General features: G+C 40.7%; 1 protein-coding gene and 1 long non-coding RNA gene across 14 annotated transcripts in view; one reads left to right on the forward strand and one right to left on the reverse strand.

The window, feature by feature from the left end:
• The window catches only part of RUNX2 (RUNX family transcription factor 2), a 326,346-nt gene that overhangs the window by 178,343 nt on the left and 125,651 nt on the right, over nt 1-22,352 (forward strand). For 8 of the 12 annotated variants that reach the window (XM_038554219.1, XM_038554223.1, XM_038554220.1 and 5 more), the window contains one exon: nt 5,337-5,498. In XM_038554219.1, coding sequence (XP_038410147.1) covers nt 5,337-5,498 — 162 coding nt within the window. Of the gene's footprint in view, nt 1-5,336; nt 5,499-6,533; nt 6,603-8,019; nt 8,218-8,782; nt 9,076-22,352 lie in introns of those variants that run through there. The other 4 variants (XR_005367771.1, XM_038554222.1, XR_005367770.1 and 1 more) reach the window with 3 other exon arrangements.
• Nucleotides 1,164-14,414, reverse strand: LOC102156578. Of its 2 annotated transcripts, none has more exons than XR_005367776.1 (3): nt 13,764-14,414; nt 13,076-13,353; nt 1,164-2,823 (listed from the first exon to the last, which is right to left on the reverse strand). It is a non-coding gene; the product is annotated as an uncharacterized LOC102156578 (long non-coding RNA). The 2 variants fall into 2 exon arrangements; XR_005367777.1 differs by lacking the exon at nt 1,164-2,823 and adding an exon at nt 10,751-11,699.

The following is a 22,352-nucleotide window of genomic DNA, read 5'->3' on the forward strand; positions in this document are numbered from 1 at the left end:
AGTCAGAGTGAAGACAGTTTCTTGTTTGCAAATGGTAATTAGTAGGTTTGTCTCAGAGCAAGGCCCTGCACTCGTCCCTGGTAGCAACCTTAGGATTGGCTGGTGATGCTTAAAAGCCATCTGTCACCTGCTCTGACTCACCCAAGTTTAAAGCGAATCCCAGAAGTCTCAGGTTTCTTCAGGAAGTTGAGTTCCAAAGGCATCTGTGAGATCAGGTTAAGGTGACTTTTCTCTACTGTAAGCATTAATAATTGTCCATAACTAAGCAAACATGCTATCATTGTATGTTTATGATGGGATTATGTTTTCTTGGTGAGTGGGCATTTAGGAAATCAAGATATTTTATGGCTATTTTTTGCACTACAGTTTGAAAAAAGTTAAGGTGTACAGTATTAAAAAAAATACACTAAACAGGGGATCCCTGGGTGGCGCAGCGGTTTGGCGCCTGCCTTTGGCCCAGGGCGTGATCCTGGAGACCCGGGATCGAATCCCACGTCGGGCTCCCGGTGCATGGAGCCTGCTTCTCCCTCTGCCTATGTCTCTGCCTCTCTGTCTCTCTCTGTGTGACTATCATGAATAAATAAATAAAATCTTAAAAAAAAAAATACACTAAACAGATTAGAATTTCTTGTTCTGGGAGAAACCAAGATGAAGAAGGAACACGATTAAGGTTAAATGATCATAAGGGATATTGACATGACCAGCACAGATATATTCTCCAAATAGTAGACTTCAAAAGTACAGACTTCTAAAAACTGTCCTCTACTAGGATAAGAGATTATGGGCTGGAAACATAAACACACAATGAAAGTTCAGTAGAGGAGACGTTTTAATAGTGATGAACACTGGTTGGGTTCTTACCGTGTGCTTTCTCTTTACATTTGTGAGCTCCTAAAGCTCCTTGTCCTTCATAACAATTTGAGGAGGAAGGTCTCCTTATTTATCCCCATTGTACACACCAGGAAGGTTGAAGATTGGATAGGTTATGTGATTTATCCAAGATCACACAGGCCAGAAATGGTGATACCATTCACAAGGTATTAGAGAGGGCCTGGGGTGTTTGGAGACTATCACTTTTCTTTCTTTCTTTCTTTCTTTCTTTCTTTCTTTCTTTCTTTCTTTCTTTCTTTCTTTTTTTTTTTTTTTTTTAGATTGCTGTCCGCTGTTTACATTATTTCTATGAGATCTAGTGAACCCCGTATGGTAGTTCTTGTGTTTTATTTTTCTGTAGTAACTCTCTCTCCTTAAGTTGGGCATTCTCGTAGAATCTTAGGATGGTCACCCTGAAAGAGATTGGCTGGGCTCTGCAGTCTCTCCTCTGGGACAAAAAACCAGAGAGAGATCTCACTTGTTAAGGATAGTGAGAAGTTATTTTCTATAATCTTGGTTGTCTTCAGGAAGGACCTCCACTAAAAGCAAAACTATCCTTTCATACACGGTTCTACTGTATATTCTGGAAGTCAGTGATTTGATGTAAAAACTAAAATGTCATTAATACAACTTCTTTTAGAGCCTAAGGGGAAGTTGGAGAATGAGTAATTACTACTTCATTATAAAATTTCATTATTCACTCCAGCCACGCTGGGAGGTTCCTTGAGTGTTTGCTTATTGAGCACTAACTATGTGCCAGGCATCGCAATGAATTGTGTTGAGTCTGATCTTGGAAAACTTCAAGAATGACACTAGATACCCCAGCCACCCTGCATGGTTTAGAGTCAGATTTTTAATATTTTTGAATGATAATGATGATTTGCCTGTTACAGTATATTATTTAGTCCTTATAACAACTCTGAGATAGTATTATCATACCCATTTTACAGGTGAAGCAACTAAGGCTCAGCAACACTGAGAAACATAACCCTTGTCACACAGCAGAGCCTTGACCTTGTGGGCTCCTAAAGAGAGTAGTAATCATTTTAATATAGCACTTGATGAATGAATGCCTTTGCTTCCATTAACTCATTTACTTTTGGAATGAACATGGTGGTGGTTATTATACTCATTTTACAGATAGCAGTAATCACTTACATTTACTATGTGCTTAATATTTACCAGGAATGCCAGATAACTCATCAGATAAGGCCCCTGTCTTGGAATGCTCCCAGCAACCCTAACCCTAAGTAGCATCGTTATTCCCATTTTACAGATGAGCTGTTGAGACCCAGAAGTTAAAATGGCTTGCTCAGTGCAGTGATGGCCTGGACTGCTCAGCACAGTTAGGGTCTGGGCTGCCTAGCCAGTGCCCATGACCATTTCACAATATTCACTTTATCATGATACACTCACTCATTTCCAGATGAGGAAACTAAGATTCAAGGAGTTCCCTAACACAGCCAAGGCCGTGCAGCTTATAAATAGCAGAGCTGCTAGGGTTCCAACACTTAACCCTTTTGCTGGAAAGCCCACTTACTACCCTCTGGACCAGGCTGCCCCTCCACACAAGGGAGAACTGAAATGCGGCCCAAATTAAGTTCCCTGATTCCTCTGTGATATGTTTGAACATTAATCATTTTAGTCATTCTTTACATTTCTTTGTATTTTTTCCCATTTTTAGGCAGGGAGCCCTGTACTACTGCTAACAGCATGTGATAGTAGAGGAATAGACACACAGGTTAGACTGCTTGCTCCGGAAGTCATCCAGTAAAGTCAGATTAGAGTTCAGATCCACATCTGAGTCCTGTGTGCCCTGCTCATTTATCTGTGTGATTCTTGTCCTTTTTGTCTGTTGAAATGTGGCTTGAGAGAGGTTCTTGACTTTATGAGATCGCTTTCTAGGGCTGGACGGAATGCATCTTTTCCCATCTGAAGATCATCTACATTTCTCTGAAATGTAATGAATTACGTTAATGGCTAAAATAAGGAAGTATGTCATATATGTAACAAGGACCACTGACTCTGATTTGAAATGTTGCCCATCTCTACAATCTCAGCCTTGAACATTTTACAGCACAAAAATTCATTACTTTAAAGACCAAGTCCTCTTTAGGTTTCTGAAAGAAAAGTGTATGTTAACCATTTACAGGACTGTACTTTTATTCAAATCACAAACTCCAGTAAATGTTCCCTGACATTGAATTGGATGGAATTTTCCTATGTATCTGTTGATATAGTAAACATCAGATAAATATTCAGATGTATTTAATTATTTTGATTCAGTATTGTTCTACTTAGCCTTTAAATATACTGTTTCTGAATTGAACAAATAAACAAGAAATAGCTGAAACTAACTGGCTTTGATTGTATGGAAAAACCAAGAGGCTTTAAAAGAGGAATCACTTCAGAAATAACCTGTGTCTTGTAATCATTTTTATTTTTAGTGATAAGCCTGCGTTGACTATTCAAACATACTGATCATTTTAAAAAATTAAGCTTGTCATTTTTAGAGGCTAATAGGTGTTAGGGAAATAATTTTAAATGTGCTCCAAATGTATTAGTGCCAATTCAGGTGTGTTTTAACTGGGGACCGCCCTGTGTCACCAAGAGTTTTCTCTTTCCTTTCCTTTCCTTTCCTTTCCTTTCCTTTCCTTTCCTTTCCTTTCCTTTCCTTTCCTTTCCTTTCCTTTCCTTTCCTTTCCTTTCCTTTCCTTTTCTTTTCTTTTTTCTTTTCTTTTCTTTTCTTTTCCTTTTCTTTTTTTCTTTTCTTTTCTTTTCTTTTCTTTTCTTTTCTTTTCTTTTCTTTTCTTTTCTTTTCTTTTCTTTTTTTTCTTTCTGACAAGTATCAATACTTAGTGAGTGCCTCTTTGTGCTGGTCCTCTCTTCGTGGTTTTCTAATGTAATTCTCACATCCCTGTGATTCAGAGATAATTACCCCCACCTCTTTAGAGATGGCTCAGAGTTGCTGAGTAATTAACCGAAGATCACACAGCTAGAAACTAGAAGCCTCAGAATTTGAATCTAATTCTGCACATTCAAAAGTCCCTGAATATTCTAATATACAATGTTGTCTTGTGAACAGCCCAGTGTATTCGAATTTTTAAAATTAGGAAAACATTTTAGAATTAGCAAAAAGAAAATTAAGAGAAATTTGCTTATGATTCTGTTTGATTAGCTCTCTGATAAGAACAAAACAGTTTGAAATATACACTGGAAATATAGAGCAAATTTACCTTTTTTTTCTTCTGTAGACTGAAGCCCTTTTGATAAATATAACTGGCTTTGAGCTTGTGCCTCCAGGAAACTCCATAGAGATACATCAAAAGATACTGTTAATGCTCAGCACTTAACCCTAACAAGTTGGCTGCCCATTATTTTTATTATTACAGTGACTATAGGTAACACTAGGCTGTATTCCAAACATGTGGCATCTTTAAACCAGATTCCAATAGGATTAAAGACATATCCCTGCTTTTCTGTTTTGGGTCGTTTTCTTACTGTCAGAAACTCATATGCTTAACATTGAAACTGGATGGTGATGAAGCTTTTCGTTTTTTTTTTTTTTTTTTTTTTTTTTTTTAAGAGAGAGAAGGGGTGGGGGAAGGGCAGCGAGAGAGGGAGAGAGTCTTAAGCAGACTACCACTTGATGCAGAGCCCGAAACAGGGCTGGATCTCACAACCCTGAGATCAAGACCTGAGTGGAAATCAAGAGTCAGACCCTTAACCCATGGAGACACCTGGGAGCCCTGAAGCTTTTCAGTTCTTAATGGCAGTTGACTTTGAAATTGAGTTTGTCTCTTTCTTAAAAGTTATTTTCTGGGGTAGCTTTAACATGAGAATCCTAAAACTGGCTGCCCTCCTCCGTGTTCTTCTCACATGCTGCTACCTCTGTTCTCATCTCTACCCTCAACCTCCTAACCCTGCTGGTAGAAAGTGCCATCCACTGACCTCCCCGGAAAGAAAGTGAAATCATGGAATCATGTACTTTATAAACCAAAAAGCACATCTGAAAGATAGTAGCTGGATACGCAACGGGGAAAAAGTACAGTCTACCTCTTCTTTAACCAAGTTGATTGTTCAAAGAAATTCTAACTTAAAAAAAAAAGTCGAGAGTAACATGTGTTCATTGAAATAAGATGAGAAGATACAGAAAATAAACAGAATTCAACTTTGTAAAGATACTGGAGCAGATTGTTTTTTAAATGGCCTTTAGACTTTCTAAATAGAAATCCTTATGTGTGAGAGAGAAATAGTCCTTATGCATGGCCCATGTTGTCACACTCATCGAGCCTGGAAGTCTAGGAAGGTTTGTGCCATCCAGGGCCTGAGTGGGTGGGGCCACAGGAAGTCAGTAGTCCTTATGGATCCTCCTTTTTCTCTTGATTTATCCCCTCTCAGTTTGGGGCTGCATGTTCTAAGTCCATAGTGGCCAGTACTCTAAAGATGTTTCTTCTTTTTTCCAGACCCCAGACAGGCACAGTCTTCCCCGCCGTGGTCCTATGACCAGTCTTACCCGTCCTACCTGAGCCAGATGACATCCCCGTCCATTCACTCCACCACCCCGCTGTCTTCCACGCGGGGCACGGGGCTTCCTGCCATCACCGACGTGCCCAGGCGCATTTCAGGTAAAGACCATACTTTAACTACAGACCCACTCCCGTGCTGGGGGCGGGGGTGGTGGTGCTGGGGTTGTAGGGTGGGCCAAGGTTCACAGTAACTCTCTATCAGAGACGTGTGGGCAAGGGGATGACAGCTGGCAAACCGGGTCCTCTGGATTACGAGGTTATCAAGTACTTGAACCTTTTAAATGAAAAGACTGAAAACCCGCCAGAGCTGGCATCATTTCCTTAAGAGGACAGTCAGTGCCACCGAGCTTTCGTTCTGCTGAATTGTGTCCCCTTCGGTGGGCGCGGTCTCCACCGGGGCCTTCTCCCGAGGGTCTTAGGCCAGGCCTTCCTCTGCTTGCGTTCCTGTCTCTTCTCGACGTCCGCCTGTAAGCCAGATCGCAGGCTGATGGCACGGCCTTCCATTTCTAGAGCCTCTTAAGTCCCACACGTCCAAGCTGACTTGATCTGAGAGAGAACACCTGCAAACTTCAGGTCCTTATCAGAAGCTAGTCATTTTAAGTGTGGTGAGGCCTGGAAGGATCTTAAAAGGCCCCGCGTGGCCTGTGAGTGGCCAGTCCCAGACTGCCGCAGCCTCTGCAGGAGGCTCTGGCCCTGGCAGCCCCTGTGCGCACACAGTGTTATTCCAGAGGCCCTGCAGAAACCGTGGCTCGAGGTGGAGGCGCACGTGGTGAACAATGCGGCTTCCTCTCTCCGTCGTGGAGAGGATTCATCACAGAGAGAGCCGGAGAGCGTACGCAGGCTTCACACTGGCAAGTGGAGAAGAGTTCAGGGCTCTCGGGCACCCATGTGAGTCCCGTGGATAAGGAAGGAAATCTCTCAGTGCAGCCCTGACACACAGACCGGAGCACGGCCCCCGTAGATAAACCAGTAAACCCACTGAGGCACACACAGTAGGCTCCTCTTAGGTGTCAGACGCTCTTCTCAGCGGTCGCGCTCTCTGCACCTGTTTGACTCCTGGCCAGGTTAATGCCTTTCTTTCTTTCTCTTTGTGTTTCTGTCTCTGTTTCTCTCCCTGTCTCATCTTCTGCAAAGCTCGAAGCCTCTACTCACTCCACTGAGTCGCATCACTGACAAGCTGAAGCTCCACCAGCAGGCTTGCAGGTTTTGATTAGTTCAGACTCCTTTATTTCTTTCCACTTGGGAGGAGGGAAGGCTTTGTTTCTCAAGCGAATGGCAGGAAGGGGCTCTCTGGTCCTAGTGCCTTCACATTTTCTACAGCAGATGGACTCCCGCAGGGGTGAGTAGGGAAAGAAGAGGGGTGGAGGGAGAACCACGAGATTCTTTGGAAAACCATGTTGACTTTCCATTTTGACTGCGAGTATTATTTTTTTGAATCACATGGTATGTATTGGGGAGATTGTGCAGAGTATAGAATTTTAATTATCATTTCCCTTGACAGGAATTACTACCTCCTTTAGGCAACCATCAGTTAAAGACACGAGAAGGGATGAGTAAGGCCTGGGTGGGGGTGGTGGAGAATGAGGGCTGATGTGGGATCAAAGGCACAGTGCTGGATGGTGTTGAATTAGTTCTGGTCATTCCTTCTGTGTTTTATACTGAGTCTGTTTTGTTTCACATAGGGCCAAAATGACACTTTGCCAGGACAGATTTGTGCAAACTTGCTTCTGTTTAGGGTCCTCTGGGGCTTCCATCTGTACAACCCTCTGTGGCTGAAGAAGATTTTGCTGTTTGTCCTCTGGCAGTACCTAGAGGAACAAACCTCAGGGAGTGATCGTAGCTATAGGGACACTTATCTACCACGTTTTCTCACCCAGGTGCATTCACATAAAATTCAGTGGGAAAACCATCGCAAAGAACACTGAAAACATTCCCCATAAATGACTAGTCACTGTTATTAATCATTTACACGTATAACATAGAATAGGTTACCTTGAGTCCATTCACTGATAATTATTTAAAACCTTTCCATAAATGAATACAACATAACTCCTATTTCATAGAAGAGGCAGTAGGAGCAGAAACTGGTTAATTGTCCAGCCATATATTGATCGGAGGCCAACGATAGGAACGAGCCTCTGCTCTAAACTAGTTTAAAACTGAGTTCAGTCCAGTTTTTTCCTCATTTCTATGAGTTGTTCCTGGCAAAGTAACATGGTGCCAGGGTGGGAGGTTCTGTGTAAACATCAAAGGGAAGAGAACAGAAAATCCCTCTTGTCAGCATGTGGGGAAACAGGAAGAAAGAACTAGATGTGGACTGTCAGGGAACTGGAGGAACTCTGATTTACCTGGCCTTCCTCCTGGGTGTGGGGCTGAGTCCACACCCCAGAGTGCCGCCCGGTGGGCTTGGGGATCAAGTTGGCTGGAGTGAGTGCCGCTTTCACTTCTTTGGGAGCCAGTCCTAGGGACCTTCCTTGAACTTGGCTTCCCAGGTGCCCCAGTGCATAGATTCTGTCTTATCCCCTTCCCCCCCCAATATCTAAAGCCATCCCTAGGGTCAAGGATGCTTTCTCTCCATAACATGGATAACCTAAACATTAAACTTCATCTCCATCTCTAGGGCAGACCTGTGTTCGTTTTTTGAGATGCCTTCCAGAGCAGTTCATGCTTTTGTGTAGAGAACTCAGTTCTCATCTCCTTATATGAAGGGGAAACAAAAATACTCTCATATGATCATGGGTGAGAAAGAAGTCCTTACTTGTATGGGAGAACTGGAGGTTCAGATCCAGATTCGAATCCCAGCTCATGCACACAACAGGCAAGTTTCTTACTTCTCTGAAACTTAGCTTTCTTATTTATAAAATAGGGATATAATATTAATCTCCTAGGGTTATTGTGAGGAACCAGTGGGATGCTTTATGTAAAGTGCTGCCAACACACCACACACTCACTAATGTGCTCCACAGATTGTAGCTGATATTATGAAGTAAAAGTTGTTTTGTAAAAATTGCCTATCTGTATATAATTTGCAAGCAAGCCCTAGCTTAAATGAGTCAAGTAGGCAAAAAATCTGAACTCTTAAAGGGGATTATTTGCTTTGTAAAATGGATCCACCACAGAATATATTTAAAACAACAACAACAAAAAACTCTTGAAATATTTAAATATTTAAATGAGTTAATACTCAAATGGCATTCATAAAGCACTGCACACAGTGCCTAGCACAGAGAAGTACTCAATGTTTTATTATTATTATTGTATAGATTTAGAATGAATGTTTATAGAGCTAAAAGCACTTGGGAACCATCCATAAAAGGTCAGTAAGAGAAAATAACTATTTCGTTATAACATTGGAAAATAGCATGATCCTATTCTTTTCCAAGGGATCATAGGAATAAGAGCAACCAGAGAGATCTTTCAGAAAGTACTGTTCCTAAAGATACTCCAGTTCATCCTAAAAGACCATCCCAAAGAAAGACCATCATGTAATATACTTAAAGATCTTCAGAAAATCCAATCGTACAACTTCCTATTTTGGCATTCCTGCTGAGTAATTTTTCCAGCGTGGCTGCAAATGCCAGACCTTAATGGATTACAATAAAGACAGTGATGCTGTAGTGTGTTGTCCCTGCCATGGCGCTCATGGAAGTGAGGTCTAAATAAAGATGATTGAAAGGTATGTTACCCACACTCCCTACTTTACTGCAGGTAAAGATGCCACACGAGATGCCTTGGAGTTCACAGGCACAATACCAAGATTCAGGGAATATTTCCTTAACCTTAAACCGCCTTCGATATTATAACAAAAACAATAACAACAGTCATAGGTTTATGACTAAACAATAAATTATTGTCATGTAATTGATCAGTAGGGCTTCCTTTATTGTAACAAGGTTTAGTTCCTGTGCAGCTGAATTAGAAAAATCAAATGCTTCTTATCAGAAGCCCTGGGGACTGGTTTTCCTCTCCTCCCCTATTTATTATGATGAATGTGGCTTATCACATAACAATCTGTATTGAAGTAGCATCCTCCATTCCTGAGGGATCTTATACATTATCTCGTTTCATCTTAAACGATCCTAAACATTCACTATATGGAGGTAGTCAAAATTGTTTCTCACTGATTCCAGCAAAGAGCAAGGTGTGGCAAGGCAGGACAACAAGTAAGCCTGACAACAACCCAGACCATTGTATGTCTTTATCGTGGTAATCGTGTTATCAGCCATGGCATTTTAGATGTTCAAAGCCCTCCTGAGGCTTGGCACAAAGCTTATAATGACTTTTCTGCAGGTCATTACAAAATACTAGGTGAGTGAATAATTACAGACTTTCAAAATGTATTTTATGTAATTACCCCGTATGAAAAGAAACAACTGTTTCTTGAGTTAGATTCTTTGACTTTTGGGTCAGAGTATGAGCTTGAAGGAGGGGACCCTACAGAAGTCTATTCACTGCAGATGACTCCTTGCCTGCCCCACCCATCTGAGTAAATTGGCTTAGATTGACCTAAGTCTGTAGCACTCTTCAGCATAGATGAAGTGGAAGGGATTCATATAGTCCTTTTTCTGGGGTCTTGGTCACTGTGCCCATGGACCTCTCTGATGCTTTCAGGAGGTCTCTTAGAGAGGTAAGATCCGTGAGTTAGAGACATAAGAGTAGGGTCATATATGTTGTCTGCCTTTTGTTACTCTGAGAGAGGCCAATGCAGGTTGTATGGATGATTTTTTTCTACATTTGTAGGATTTTTTTTTTTTAAATGTGAGACAGAGTTAAGAATTGTAATCTTTTTGAAGGTTACATGTTTTGTTTTTGTTTGTTTCAGCAAATGGTCTTGAATTTCTTCTTGCAAAATATTTAAATATCAAAAAATTCCACTTAATCAACTGCACAGGACTATTAAAGATGTCTCTGTTTTTATGACTCTTAGTCCCTAAACTATAATATTTCCAAAGGTCAGCAGAATAGGCGTTAGTCTAATAAATAAAGTTACTAAACATTATTTTACTACTACCACAAAATCTAGAAAGTGTCAGTGGAAAAACCCCATTTGATCATTCAAGGCCTATCGGGAGGGGTTGTTTCGTGTGATTTCAACCCCAGCTGTGTTTGATGCAGTTCATTTTTAAACGTCCCTTATAACCGAGTTTCTATCAAGTCCCCTGAGTCCGGTTTTGAAACCAGCAGCTTCAATAATGTGCCAAGTATATGTGGACATTTATTTTCACAGGGCCACTCTTAACTCACAGGAGGGAGTGACGCCTTAAGAGAGGTTAAAAGGAAAGCTCCAGCAATTAATACTAATAAACCAGAAAGTTAAAGCAACCATAATAAAACACTAGAACATCTACTTTTTACTACAGAACCATTCCTTTATTAAGAGCCACCTGTTTGGTAGACACACCTCTGCCACAGCAGCCACGGGCAAGTAATTAAGTTTAATAGGAGCCACTCTTATTTTGAAGAAGTTCTCTGTTTAAAGCCACAGAGGGGGAAGTTATTAAATTTAATAGACCCTAAACAAAGGCAAGCCCTGTGTTCCCAGTTGAATGTTGTTAAGTAGTCTTCTCTGTGTTATCTCGACGGTGATTGGTTGGGTTATTTTGGCATTCTATACGTTAAATTCATCTTGCTTTCTCTGAAGATAGGCTCTCCACTGACACGAACAGATGATGTTTTTATCATATTGCTGGGGAGTAGGAGGTGGGTGTCCCAAGTTCAGGGCGTACCTGGACCTCGGCGTACTATGAGTTTTGAGTTAACTGATGCCGAGGACCCAAGAAGTGGTTTCCATTCCGACTAGATCGGTGGGGGTAGTTGGCCTGATTCACAGGACTGACTGAACTCGGCTGTGTGATATTTACTGTTACTTGTAGTTAGACGGGAGGTACGGAAGCTCAGCATGAACCTGCGTATGTGGCCTGACTCTGATTTTACACGTGGTTCTTGTCAGCTATGTTCGTGAACATTTGTTTTTTGATACATGTACGACCACCCACATGTGAAGAAAAGATTGAGTAATGAAGGGGCTCATGCGTGTGCAAGGATGGCAAGGACATGGCTACAGATTTTATTGAAAGATTTGCTACAATGCCTTTCTTTTCGTAGGAGAAAACTTAGGAGTTTGAACCTCGCCTCACTAAAAGCTATTAAAGTTTGATTTTTTAATGACACAGTGGCTTCTGTGGTTCACAAAGAAGAGGGTGGAGGCAATTTGACTAAGGGAACCTGAGTTTTCGTTTCATTGTTATTGAAGATTCTGTGCACTGTCCTCAGCTGTGTGTGTCCGTTCATTCCTTGTGCCTGTGTGGGCCAATGGGAACAAATTACTCAGAAGTGCCCATCAGCATGTGTCAGAATTTTGTGCAGGGAGCGAGATGATCTCTGCCCAGGGGTTTGTTGCTCTTAGGACTTCTAACAAAGTTTGCCTTATCTGATAAATGCTGGTGGAGAAACTACTGAGTCATTGGCTTCAAAATGGTAGAAAGATCCTCTGTTTATATATATATATATATATATATATATGTTTTTAAATTGATACTTCATTTTTTTTAGAGGAGCTTTATTTAAAAGCTTATAGAGAAGTTCTAGATTTACAGAAAAATTGAGCATAAAGTAGAGCTGGGATCTTAGCCCCCCCCACCCCTACCCTACTTGCCTGGCATTTTGTCTTATTATTCACTTCTTGCATTTGTGTGGTACATTTGGTATATTTGATGAACCGATATATTGATATATTATTCCTAACTGAAGTCCATAGTTTATGTGAGCATTCACTGTCAGTGTTGTGCACTTCTCTGGGTTTTGTCAAATACATAATGCCAAGTATCCACCACTACAGAGTCCTTCACAATAATTTTGTTGCCCTAAAAATCCCCTGGACTCTACCTGTCTGTCCCTCTCTACCTGCCCCCATAGCCCCAGGCTGTGATCTTTTACCTCTCTCGATAGTTTCGCCTTTTTCAGAATGTTTTATAATTGGAATCCTGGTCTGTAGCCTTTTCAGCCCGGTTTCTCTCCCTTACTTTGCCATGTGCATTTAAGGTCCCTCTATATCTTTCCATGACTTGGTAGCTCACTTCTTTTTACCACTGGGTACTGTTCTATTGTAAGGATGTTATTTTTTAAAACATCAAAGCTGCTCTCCCTGGGCGTGGGAATACCCCCCACCCCCACCACCCATTTCCTTTTGTCACTGACTCTGTCAATGATACCTTCTTTTTAAGAAAGCATTTCATGCATTCCTTCCTGGGGAAACACTTCCTCTGTCACAGCAGTTGTCACCAAAAATGGCCCACATCACGGTTTTCCGTACTTTTGGTCCATTTTTTAATAAATATTTTTCTTTGGTTTTGTCCATAGACCACTTACTAAACAGTACATTTAGGTGATGATGCTTATCAGTTCAAGTACAGAACAGACGCAGCTTAAAAATAACAGCCCATTTATCTGGCCACTTCGCTGCCCTCCCAGGTAAAGGATGCTCCTTTTCCCTAAGGATGCCTGGTGTTCTGTAAGTACACTTCCCACTTCCATGCCAGCCGCCAGCTCTTTTTGCCACATTGCTGGTTCAGGCCCTGTCCATCCATCTCAGCTACCTCTTTCCCAAAAGGGATCCCTTCCCCAACCACCAGTTTCCTCAGAGTTTATTACTCTGTCTACGCCCATCCATTTCTCACCTCTGTGCTTCGGATGCACCTCCCATGTGATGTATACCTTCCTTTGCTTGCACGCCTTTCACCTTCTACCGGAGGTAAGCTTCTCAAGCACGGTGGCTGCGTCGTGCATAGTCTTGAATTCTTATAACTGAGCATGGTTTGGGGCATGTAGCATGTGCTCAGTAAATCCCTAATGAGACAACTCTCAGTGGGAGAGGAGGTAGGAAAATAGAAGATGGTAGGCATGTAGAAGAAAAGGGGAGAAGAAAAGGAAAAAGGAGAGAGACGATTTTGTTCACCTGGAACAACAAAGAAAGGACAAAACAGGAGGAACTTTGATTGCTGATAAGGACAGGAAATAGCACAGTATGAGTGTGCATAAGCAGTATATATTTTTATCTCCGAGCCTCTCTGCAATGTGTTTCATATTTAGAACACATAGCAAGACTGCATCTGTTTCCAGAACTTGCTAACAGTTGGTAATAATGCCAAAACATACTTTAGTTCCAGCTTGAAACCAAATGATCAAATAGAATTTTTGATTTCTAATTTAGGGTCTGACATTAATTATAGCCATCATGTAATAAAGTGTCAAAGTCTTTTTTTGGGAAAATAATAGAAATTATATTAACTAAGCTGTAAATGGAAGCAAAACGATGCCTCTAAAACAAAGGAAAGGCTCTGGTTTTGACATTTTTGACCGTCTTACCTTCTCCACACTGAACGTTCCTTGTTCTCCCCAATCCTCTCCACTCTTTTAAACCCTTGCTGTATGATAGGGCTTCCTGCCACTCCTTGTCCGGGTCCGTGGTCTCTGGGTCCATGGTCTCCTGGCACACCACGGTTTGTTAGTATACCTCTTCACGCCTGGTGCCCAGAACCAAACTCCCGTATTCTTGGCCTCTGTTCGAGGAGACTGTGGTGGCTTTAGTGCTCTGGTGACCATACTACACTCTGTCTCCTCATGCTTGCCATTTTCTGGCAAGCTGAATTTTTTTTCACTTTTACAGTTATTTTTTTCAGATCCAAGTATGATCATTTACAGTTATTCCCATTTGGTTTTATCTTATTTACTTCAAGTAATAGTTCCTGCCTGTCAGGAACTTCTTGGAGTTTTATAGCCTCATCCAATATAGTAGTAGCCTCTTGCATTCCCTCCTACCTGGGAAGTCTTTTCTTAGCTTACTTCAATCATATCAAGTCAGCTCAGCAACTACTTGGCACATAATTATAATGTGTATAGGCAGGCAGCAAACAAAAACCAAAATCGAAGATCTCGTCTGTGCCTTCAGGAAGCTTTCAGTGTTACTTAGGAGAGGACATAAGCAAATATGACACAGTTACCCTGTGATGCCAGACGTGTAGATGCTGGAATGTACAAACAATGCTCAGAATGTTAGTGAGAAGTGATCTCTTGCCCTCCTGCCGAAGCAACTTAAAGCCTTCTCCTTAGGAAAGTAAAATCAGCTCCATTCTGCTAGATTATACTTTTATTCTGAGTTACTTCAACAATTATATTTTCGACTGCAAAACAAAAGTTCCACTTGTTGGCATGTGTGGTTTCATAATGTTTCTTAAGATAGGACAAGAACATAGAGAAAATCTGTCTTTTCTCACCTAGATGGAAAGTTCCCTTGGGCCAAGGACTAGCCTACTAACCCTCTGCAGTGTCTCTGAGTCCTAGTTTTATGCTCTGTAAGTAGATGCTCATGGGAAGTACTTGCTCACGACAGAAAAGTCTATCCAATAGTGCTGCCTGCTTTTGGGTCCCTTATGCTGGAAATATTGTTAGGAATTGCTAACACATCTAGAAGTGGGGCTGTACAGGAGACTAATGACGATTGCCATTCGCTTAATTTCATATTGCATATGCACAAATATGGCCCTATTTACATGATAGAATTTTTTACTATCTCTTTTAGAGTGAAGCAACACTGTTAGCTCTATGCCATTACATATATATGCATATATGCATGTATCACCTGTTCAGTACATTTAAAGTGAATATACATATAAATATTCCTGATAGGCCTATTATTTGAGATGTTAGTATCAGCCAGCTACTACTTTAACATTTTTCTGGAAAAACAGGACTCTTTGAAACCCTCTGTGTTTTTGTATTATTTTGTTACTTTAATGAGCATCGATTTCTCAGGAAATATTAATTGTCTCTGCTGGTAGAAAGGGGAAAGAGACACTGATGATTATTTTAAGTTTGCTTTTAGATCTGTTAATACATAGAAATAGTTGTAAAGGAAAAAGGAAAGATATAATTGAAAGGGGTAACTGAACAAGTAAAAAGTTTCCATATAATTAAAATCCTATATGATAAGATACAAATAACAGCACTTTAATTTGAATTATTCAAAGTCATTTTTGGACAACATTTTATTTTGAACAGTTCAAAGTCCTGTTCAGACTCCTTTTTGGATTGTTTTCTCAAAAAATGTATAGGAAGGCATATATTATTAAATTGGGTATTTAACAGAATTTAAGAGACTTGGTTTGAGGCAAACCTAGGATCCCATTTGACTATACGTCTAATTTTTTTTTTTAATGTGACTCTCAAGAAATTCACGAATCTCAAATCCATGAAAGTCACGTAAATAAAATGCTTCTCAGGCACCAGTGTCCCTGAATATCTCAGAGGTGTCATCTTTTCCAGGAAGGTGTCATCTTTTCCAGAGACACTTTGGCTTTAAGCGATAAACTTAGAAATACAGTCCAGCATAGTAGACTGGAACAAGATGGATGTTCCTATATCCAGAGTTTACCGCTCTCTCTCTAATCAAAATGGTCACCATTCCAGCTCCCTGTTGTAATTAGTAATAATGCTATAGTTAATGGAATAATAATAACAAATATAATGATGGTTATAAACACTCCACTCTGTGCCAAGGAGAGCAGTGATTCACGATAAATCAATAATAAACCCATTGATGTGGTTACAATAAATCCATACCTAATTAAGAAGAACCCTTTCTAAATAAAAACCACCAAGGAAATAAAAACAGACTTGGAAAAGAGGAAAAAGTCTGATAATAGAGTTGTGGTACTCATCATTAAAAAAAAACAAAACAACAACAAACCCACAAACTCGCCAACTACACGGGAGGAAAACAATACAGTGTCAGTGTCAGTGTTACTTAAACGTACAGTGGAGAGTTGACCGGAAAGATTCCAAAAAGGAAAGAGTTTGGCCCTCTGGACAGTTCACAGAGAAAGTTGAAGGTTTTTTTTTTTTTTTTTTTTTTTTTACCTTAGAAATTGGTAGGTGTCACAGGTATTGTACCTTTGAAGCATTGGTTGGGTCTTGGTTTTTGTTTCACTCTGACAATCTCTGTCTTTTAAAAGGCACATTTTAGACCATTGACATTCAGAGTAGTTATTGATATAGTTGGATTAATATCTACCATATTCGTTACTGTTTTTTATTTATTGCCCCTGTTCTTTATCTTCTTTTCATTGTTTGTCTTCCACTCTTTTTCCTCCTTTCATGGTTTTAGTTGAACATTTTATGTGATTCTACTTTCCCTCTGTTCTTATCCTGTCATTGAGTTATACTTCCCTTTTTACCTTCTTTTAGTGGTTCCCCAGATTTGCAATATATATTTACCACTACTCCCAAGTCTACCTTCAGTAACACTGTAGCACTTCATGGATAGCGTGAGTACCTTAGAACCTATAAACATCTGTGTGTACGTTTTATGTGGACATAACTTTTCAACTTCTCTGGGTAAATGCTGTGGAGTGCAATTGCTGGGTCACATGGTAAGAGTATATTTACCTTTGTAAGAAACTGCCAAACTGTTTCCGAAAGTGGCTGTGCCATGTTGCATTCCAAACAGCCATGAATGCAAGTTCCTGTTGCTCTATGTGATCTCTGTGTGCATTTATATTTCAAGTGGGTTTCCTGTAGGTAACATACAGTTGGGTCCTGTTTTTTGATCCATTTTAACAATCTCCATCTTAAATGGTGCATTTAGATCATTGATGTTTGGTGGATTATTGATATAGTTGGATGAATAGTTGGATTAACTTAATATAGTTGGATTAACCTTTGAAGGGTTATTAAAACTTACTCAGGTGACCTGTTTAACTGAGCAGATGATTGAAGCATTTAAATGGGACTGCATCCCCAAAGACCATTGAACCTAACACCAATGAAATAGTAGTTGCTCAATAAAATGGTGTTGCATTGTTTTGGTTAATTAGAAGAATGTTCCTTCTAAGGCACAGGCATGCAGCACAGTGATAAAAGACTCACAGCCTCATCGGCAGCATGCTAGAAACAGCACTTGGATGGGAATTGAGGAACCTGCGATCTATTTTTAGATGAGCTTCTGAGTTCTTGAGAAGCTCACTTAACTTCTATGGGCCTTAGGTTCCTTATGTGTGAAATAAATTGGGCTAGATCTTCTCCAAGGTCCATAATTTTGAATGGCTAGGTTGCTAAATAAGGCTTTTTTCTCTCAGAAACATTGAGCGACCAGCACACCAGAAATCTAAATATCGCCACCAATAATAAAAATAAAAGCTAGCATAGTATTTGATTTCTTAATTAAATTCGTAGGGAGACCTACTATAGATGTCAAGAATCGCTTTGTTTTGTGCTTCAGTTGATTCTGATAAGGAGCAATCTAGGATCAGGTTAATTGGTGGCAAAAATCTGTACTTTCAGATCTTGACACTTGACCACAGCCAAACTTCTGTTCAAGGTGAAGCGTCATATATGTGCATGTTTGTCCAAGTCTGCAGGCAGTTTGAAACCACGGCTTTATTAAAATGAAGAAAAAACTTTGTTTTATTGACATTTTACATACCCTAGCATGGTTTTATGTAACTTATCTATTATACACTCTATCTGAGAATGGCTATAATAAAGACTAATTTATCTTCTGGGAGAGTTGAGAATCTTGTAAGCTAAAGGTTATAACAACAAAAGAACAGGTGAATTCTATTAATAACAGAATAAATGGGATTATTCATTTATAATTCATTTATAATTCATAAAACAGAATTATAATAAAGTTCCTTTTAGTGAAACATTGCTATCATAGTATTTTAGACCACATGATAAATGTCTTTATTAATACAAATTATTGTTGACATTAAATATACTCATTAATTGACTCTGTTCTAGTCACCGGAGGTACAATGGTGAGTAAGAAAAGCTCAGGGAGCTTTTTCTGGGGCATATGATTTAGTGATTTAAACAATCAGTCTTTGGAGCCAGACTCTCTGGGTTTAAATCTAGGCTTTTTGACTCACTTGCTATGTGATCTTGGGAATATTACTTAGTTTGTCTGTACCACAATTTCTTCATCTGTGAAATGGGCTAATAATAATAATACCACCAACCTCAAATGGTCATTATGAGGACAAAAGAATTAAGTATGTAAAGCTCTTGGAATAATACCTGGTAATAAATGTTAGCTGTAAAAGGGTAAAAGTAGGCAACCGAATAAGAAAGTATTATCTAGGGCTATGTACTGTGAGGAAAGCAAAATAGGGTGATGTTATGAGGAAGCTGAAATCTAAATTTACAAGAAAGAGTCAGCCCTGTGAAGCTCATTGCAGGCAGCAGGGAAGGCTGGTGCAAAGGCCCTGGAGTGGGAAGAGGAATGGCTGTGTTTTGGAGTGTGTAGAAAATGAGGTGGAGTCAGAGAGATCGCTGCTCCAGGGAATGCCGGGCCTCTGCTGCTCAGAAGCAGAAGTTTGGGTTTCCTGGTCCACGTAGTGAGAAGCCATGGACAGATTTTAAGCAAAGTCGTGATATAAATGGATTGCTAGTTTCAGAAGGTCCCTCTCTGGCTGTTTGGGGGAGAATTGTGTAAGAGGATGAGAGAGGAAGCAAGAGTGTGTCGGGGAGGCTGTGGTAGTCACCCCGTAGGAGGATGGTGGCTAATACTCGCCTGAAAGCAGTGGGGACGGGGACGCTCTGGACTGGCGCAAGTATTTTCCCTCAGTCATCAAAACGTTTTAGCAGTGCTTTCCCCCAATCGTCAGTCTGCTTTAAAAAGAATAATATTATATCTTATAAGATTTTAGCTAACCTTTAGACATTGTTTATACACCCCATAGTGAAGCTGTAATTCAGGAATTACTTGATTTATTGGGTGAATACAGAACCACCAACCTGGAAAATTCAGGCGAGAAATCCATTTCGAGAGCTGAAATGCTTGGTTTGGTTGTTTTCATTGACACATTAATCTGATTATTTCCAGGAGCTCCCCTTCCTTGGCACTGTGCAAACACAGATTTCAGTGCAGTTGAAGCACAATGATGAGATTAATTTGGGGGACTGACCCGCATGGTATGTTCCCCTCACCCTCTTCAAATATTAGGGAGTATATTTTTAGATATTTCATAGCCTTTATACATACCAGTTCCTTTTATTGCTTTTAAGATGGAATGAAATGAAAATCGCCACATGGGTGTGACTGAGCTGCCTCTGCAGGTGCTCATACCGAGAAGTGTGTGGCGAAAGCCCTGAAAAGAAGAGACCCCTGAGCAAGGGGTTTGTGGTTAGTTACCTCAGGCTTGCAAACTAATATTTTGCATTTGAACAAAGTAGGGCTATGTGAGGCATCAGCATTTGCCCTCCCTGTGAATGGAGGAACCACCCAGAACCACTTCTTCCCAGAGGATTGAGAAATGGGGGCATATTTGAAATTGGAAAGAACTTGAATTGATAAGGGAGGAGGAACTTGTTCTAAGTAGAATGTTGTAAAAACAGACTAAGGGTAGAGGAGGAAGCTTTAAAAAGCTGAGATGATTAGAATAAGTGTTGTAGTCAGCTATCACTCCCATCTCAGATTCTTTCCAAACTCTGGGCCTTAAAAAGAGATCTCCTCCCCACCCCAACCTTCAGTTAGTTTCTCTAGGAATTAGCTTCAAGATCTTGAGAATATATGAGCACTTCTTAACATTTCCTGTTTGAAAAATCACAAAAGTCCTACTCTCCATGGGCATAGGCTTCCTCTTCTTCCTGGAATCCCAAGGTTCAGAGGTATATGCTGAAAACTGGTATAACCATTTATTTTTTAAGATTTTATTTATTTATTCATGAGACACACACACACACACACACAGAGGCAGAGACACAGGCAGAGGGAGAAGCAGGCTCCATGTAGGGACTCCATCCGGGTCTCCAGGATCAGGCTCTGGGCTGAAGGTGGCACTAAACCGCTGAGCCACGCGGGTTGCCCGGTATAACCATTTTTAAAGAAAAGAAGGAAAGCAGTAAAATCAGCGTCTTGGGAGCAGTGACCTAATCAACTTAAAATTTATTTTGAGTTTTAGAAGCTCGTAGGATGCAAAATAAGATACAATTCAAAGAGTATCATCCTCTTTTATGATGGGAAATCCAGAATAATTCCAATGGCTGTGAAAACTTTACAGATCAGAATTCTTGGTCAGAGGTTGGCTGTCAAACCTAGTTTTAACCTTTCTCCCTGGCTTTGCCCTTTAGAATAGGACAGTAATGGAGAATAGAGGTCAAAGATTCAGTGTAAGGTAGAGACAAAACTCGATTGAGAAACAGCAGGTAACAAGCCACTGAAGAGAGAGAGAAAAAAAAGCCACTTGTGAAAGGATTAAAATGTAAAGACAGTGTGTGCTGTACTAATTTGAAAGAGGGGTGTTTTCTCCTCAGGAGCCCAGGAGTTCTGAATCTCAGTGTACAAATGTGTATAATTAATTTCCTTCCTCTTCAGATGAAGGGTGGTTTGATCATGCTCATGTTTAGGCCTTGGGTACTGTTCTTTTTTTGCTACCACCCAGGAGTATCATATTGAAAATCATCACAGAAGTGGTAACCAGATAAAGCTAGGACTTTAGGACTAGAAAGCCAGAGCTGTGGTTATGTCTCAGCCCCATGTAGACTTCCCAAGCTAGTATTTCAAGTGGCAGCCTTGGACTTCCAGAGCCCCAGCCCCAGCCCCGGGTGGGTCCCTGTAGATGGCTATGCTGCTTTACCCTGCTCTATCTTTGCCATGTTGCCTGGTGCCTAAAAAAGAAAAACTGTTTCACCAAAGTGAACCTCACCCAAGGGTCTTCCTGCCAACATTTTAATAAAAAAAGTAGCATCTCAAACTATAAATAGTAGAACTTCCAGTTCAAAGTTTGAAACAGATCTTTCTAATAGTTTATAAAAATCAAATAAGCAGTACCACTTAGGCTATGTAGAAGGCAGATTGGAGCCATTCACATTGAGGTACAACTCAACTACCCATAGAGGTGGCACGAGGGCTCTAATACATATATAACAAATGGGCTAGCACTGAGGGATGAATGACGAGATCTGTACCGATTGTTCTGAGAGTCAGGGCTGTGGATTCCCCCACAGCATCATACTACGTGTGAGGAGGTGCATGGCCCGGTACAGCTAGGTGACAAGTGGGTTATAATTGCAGGTCAGGCTACTGTCCCAGAGGATGCTGGCCTGAAGGCTGGGTCAGCCAGGAGAGATGGAGACTCAGGCAGATGCTCAGAGCATGTGGAGAAAAACTGAAGGTACCATCAGGAGGGAGGAAGCCTCCTTGTGGGGAAGCTTGAATACTTCTGCTAATTCCAGAGCTCCGGAGATCGAGGAAATCGAAAAGACTCAGGACACACTCCTGTCATCCATAACAGTAGCTTTTCTGATGGCAGAAATGAAAGCTTACAGACAATGACACCATGTATTCTCAGATAAATTCAGTGTTGAGGAAAATGGGCAGCTATCACAGCTAAGTCCAAAACTGATAGTAAAAACCAGGCATTAATAAGGATAATATTTAGATAGTATTTTTTAAAGATTCATTTATTTCAGAGAGAGATAGAGAGAGAGCATGAGAAGGGGGGGGGGAGGGGCAGAGGGAGAGAGAATCTCAAGCAGACTACCCCCTGAGCATGGAGCAGATGTGGGGCTCGATCCCACCACCCTGAGATCATGACTTAAGCCAAAATCAAGAGTCAGATGCTTAACCTGTTGAACTACCCAGGCACCACTAGATAGAATTTTAAATACAGAGAAAGAACTTTCATAGACATTATCTCATTTAATCTCCATGACAGCTTATTGGAGTATAGATGCCACGATAGCTTCTGTTTTGCCAGGAGAAAATCAGGGCTCAGAGACCTTTAGAGACTTGACCTAAGTCACAGAGTGAAAGAGCAGGAGAGTCAACCCTCAGCCTCAAGTCTTTCAGTTCCACATGTGCTTTCCTCACTATGCTTTTGTCATAGGAGTCTCCCCATATCAGAAACAGACTTTGCTATAGAGCCTGCTGGATATCATCCTCGGAGGGAGTTT

Source organism: Canis lupus, chromosome 12 (assembly GCF_011100685.1).
Source record: "Canis lupus familiaris isolate Mischka breed German Shepherd chromosome 12, alternate assembly UU_Cfam_GSD_1.0, whole genome shotgun sequence".
NCBI lineage: Eukaryota > Metazoa > Chordata > Mammalia > Carnivora > Canidae > Canis > Canis lupus.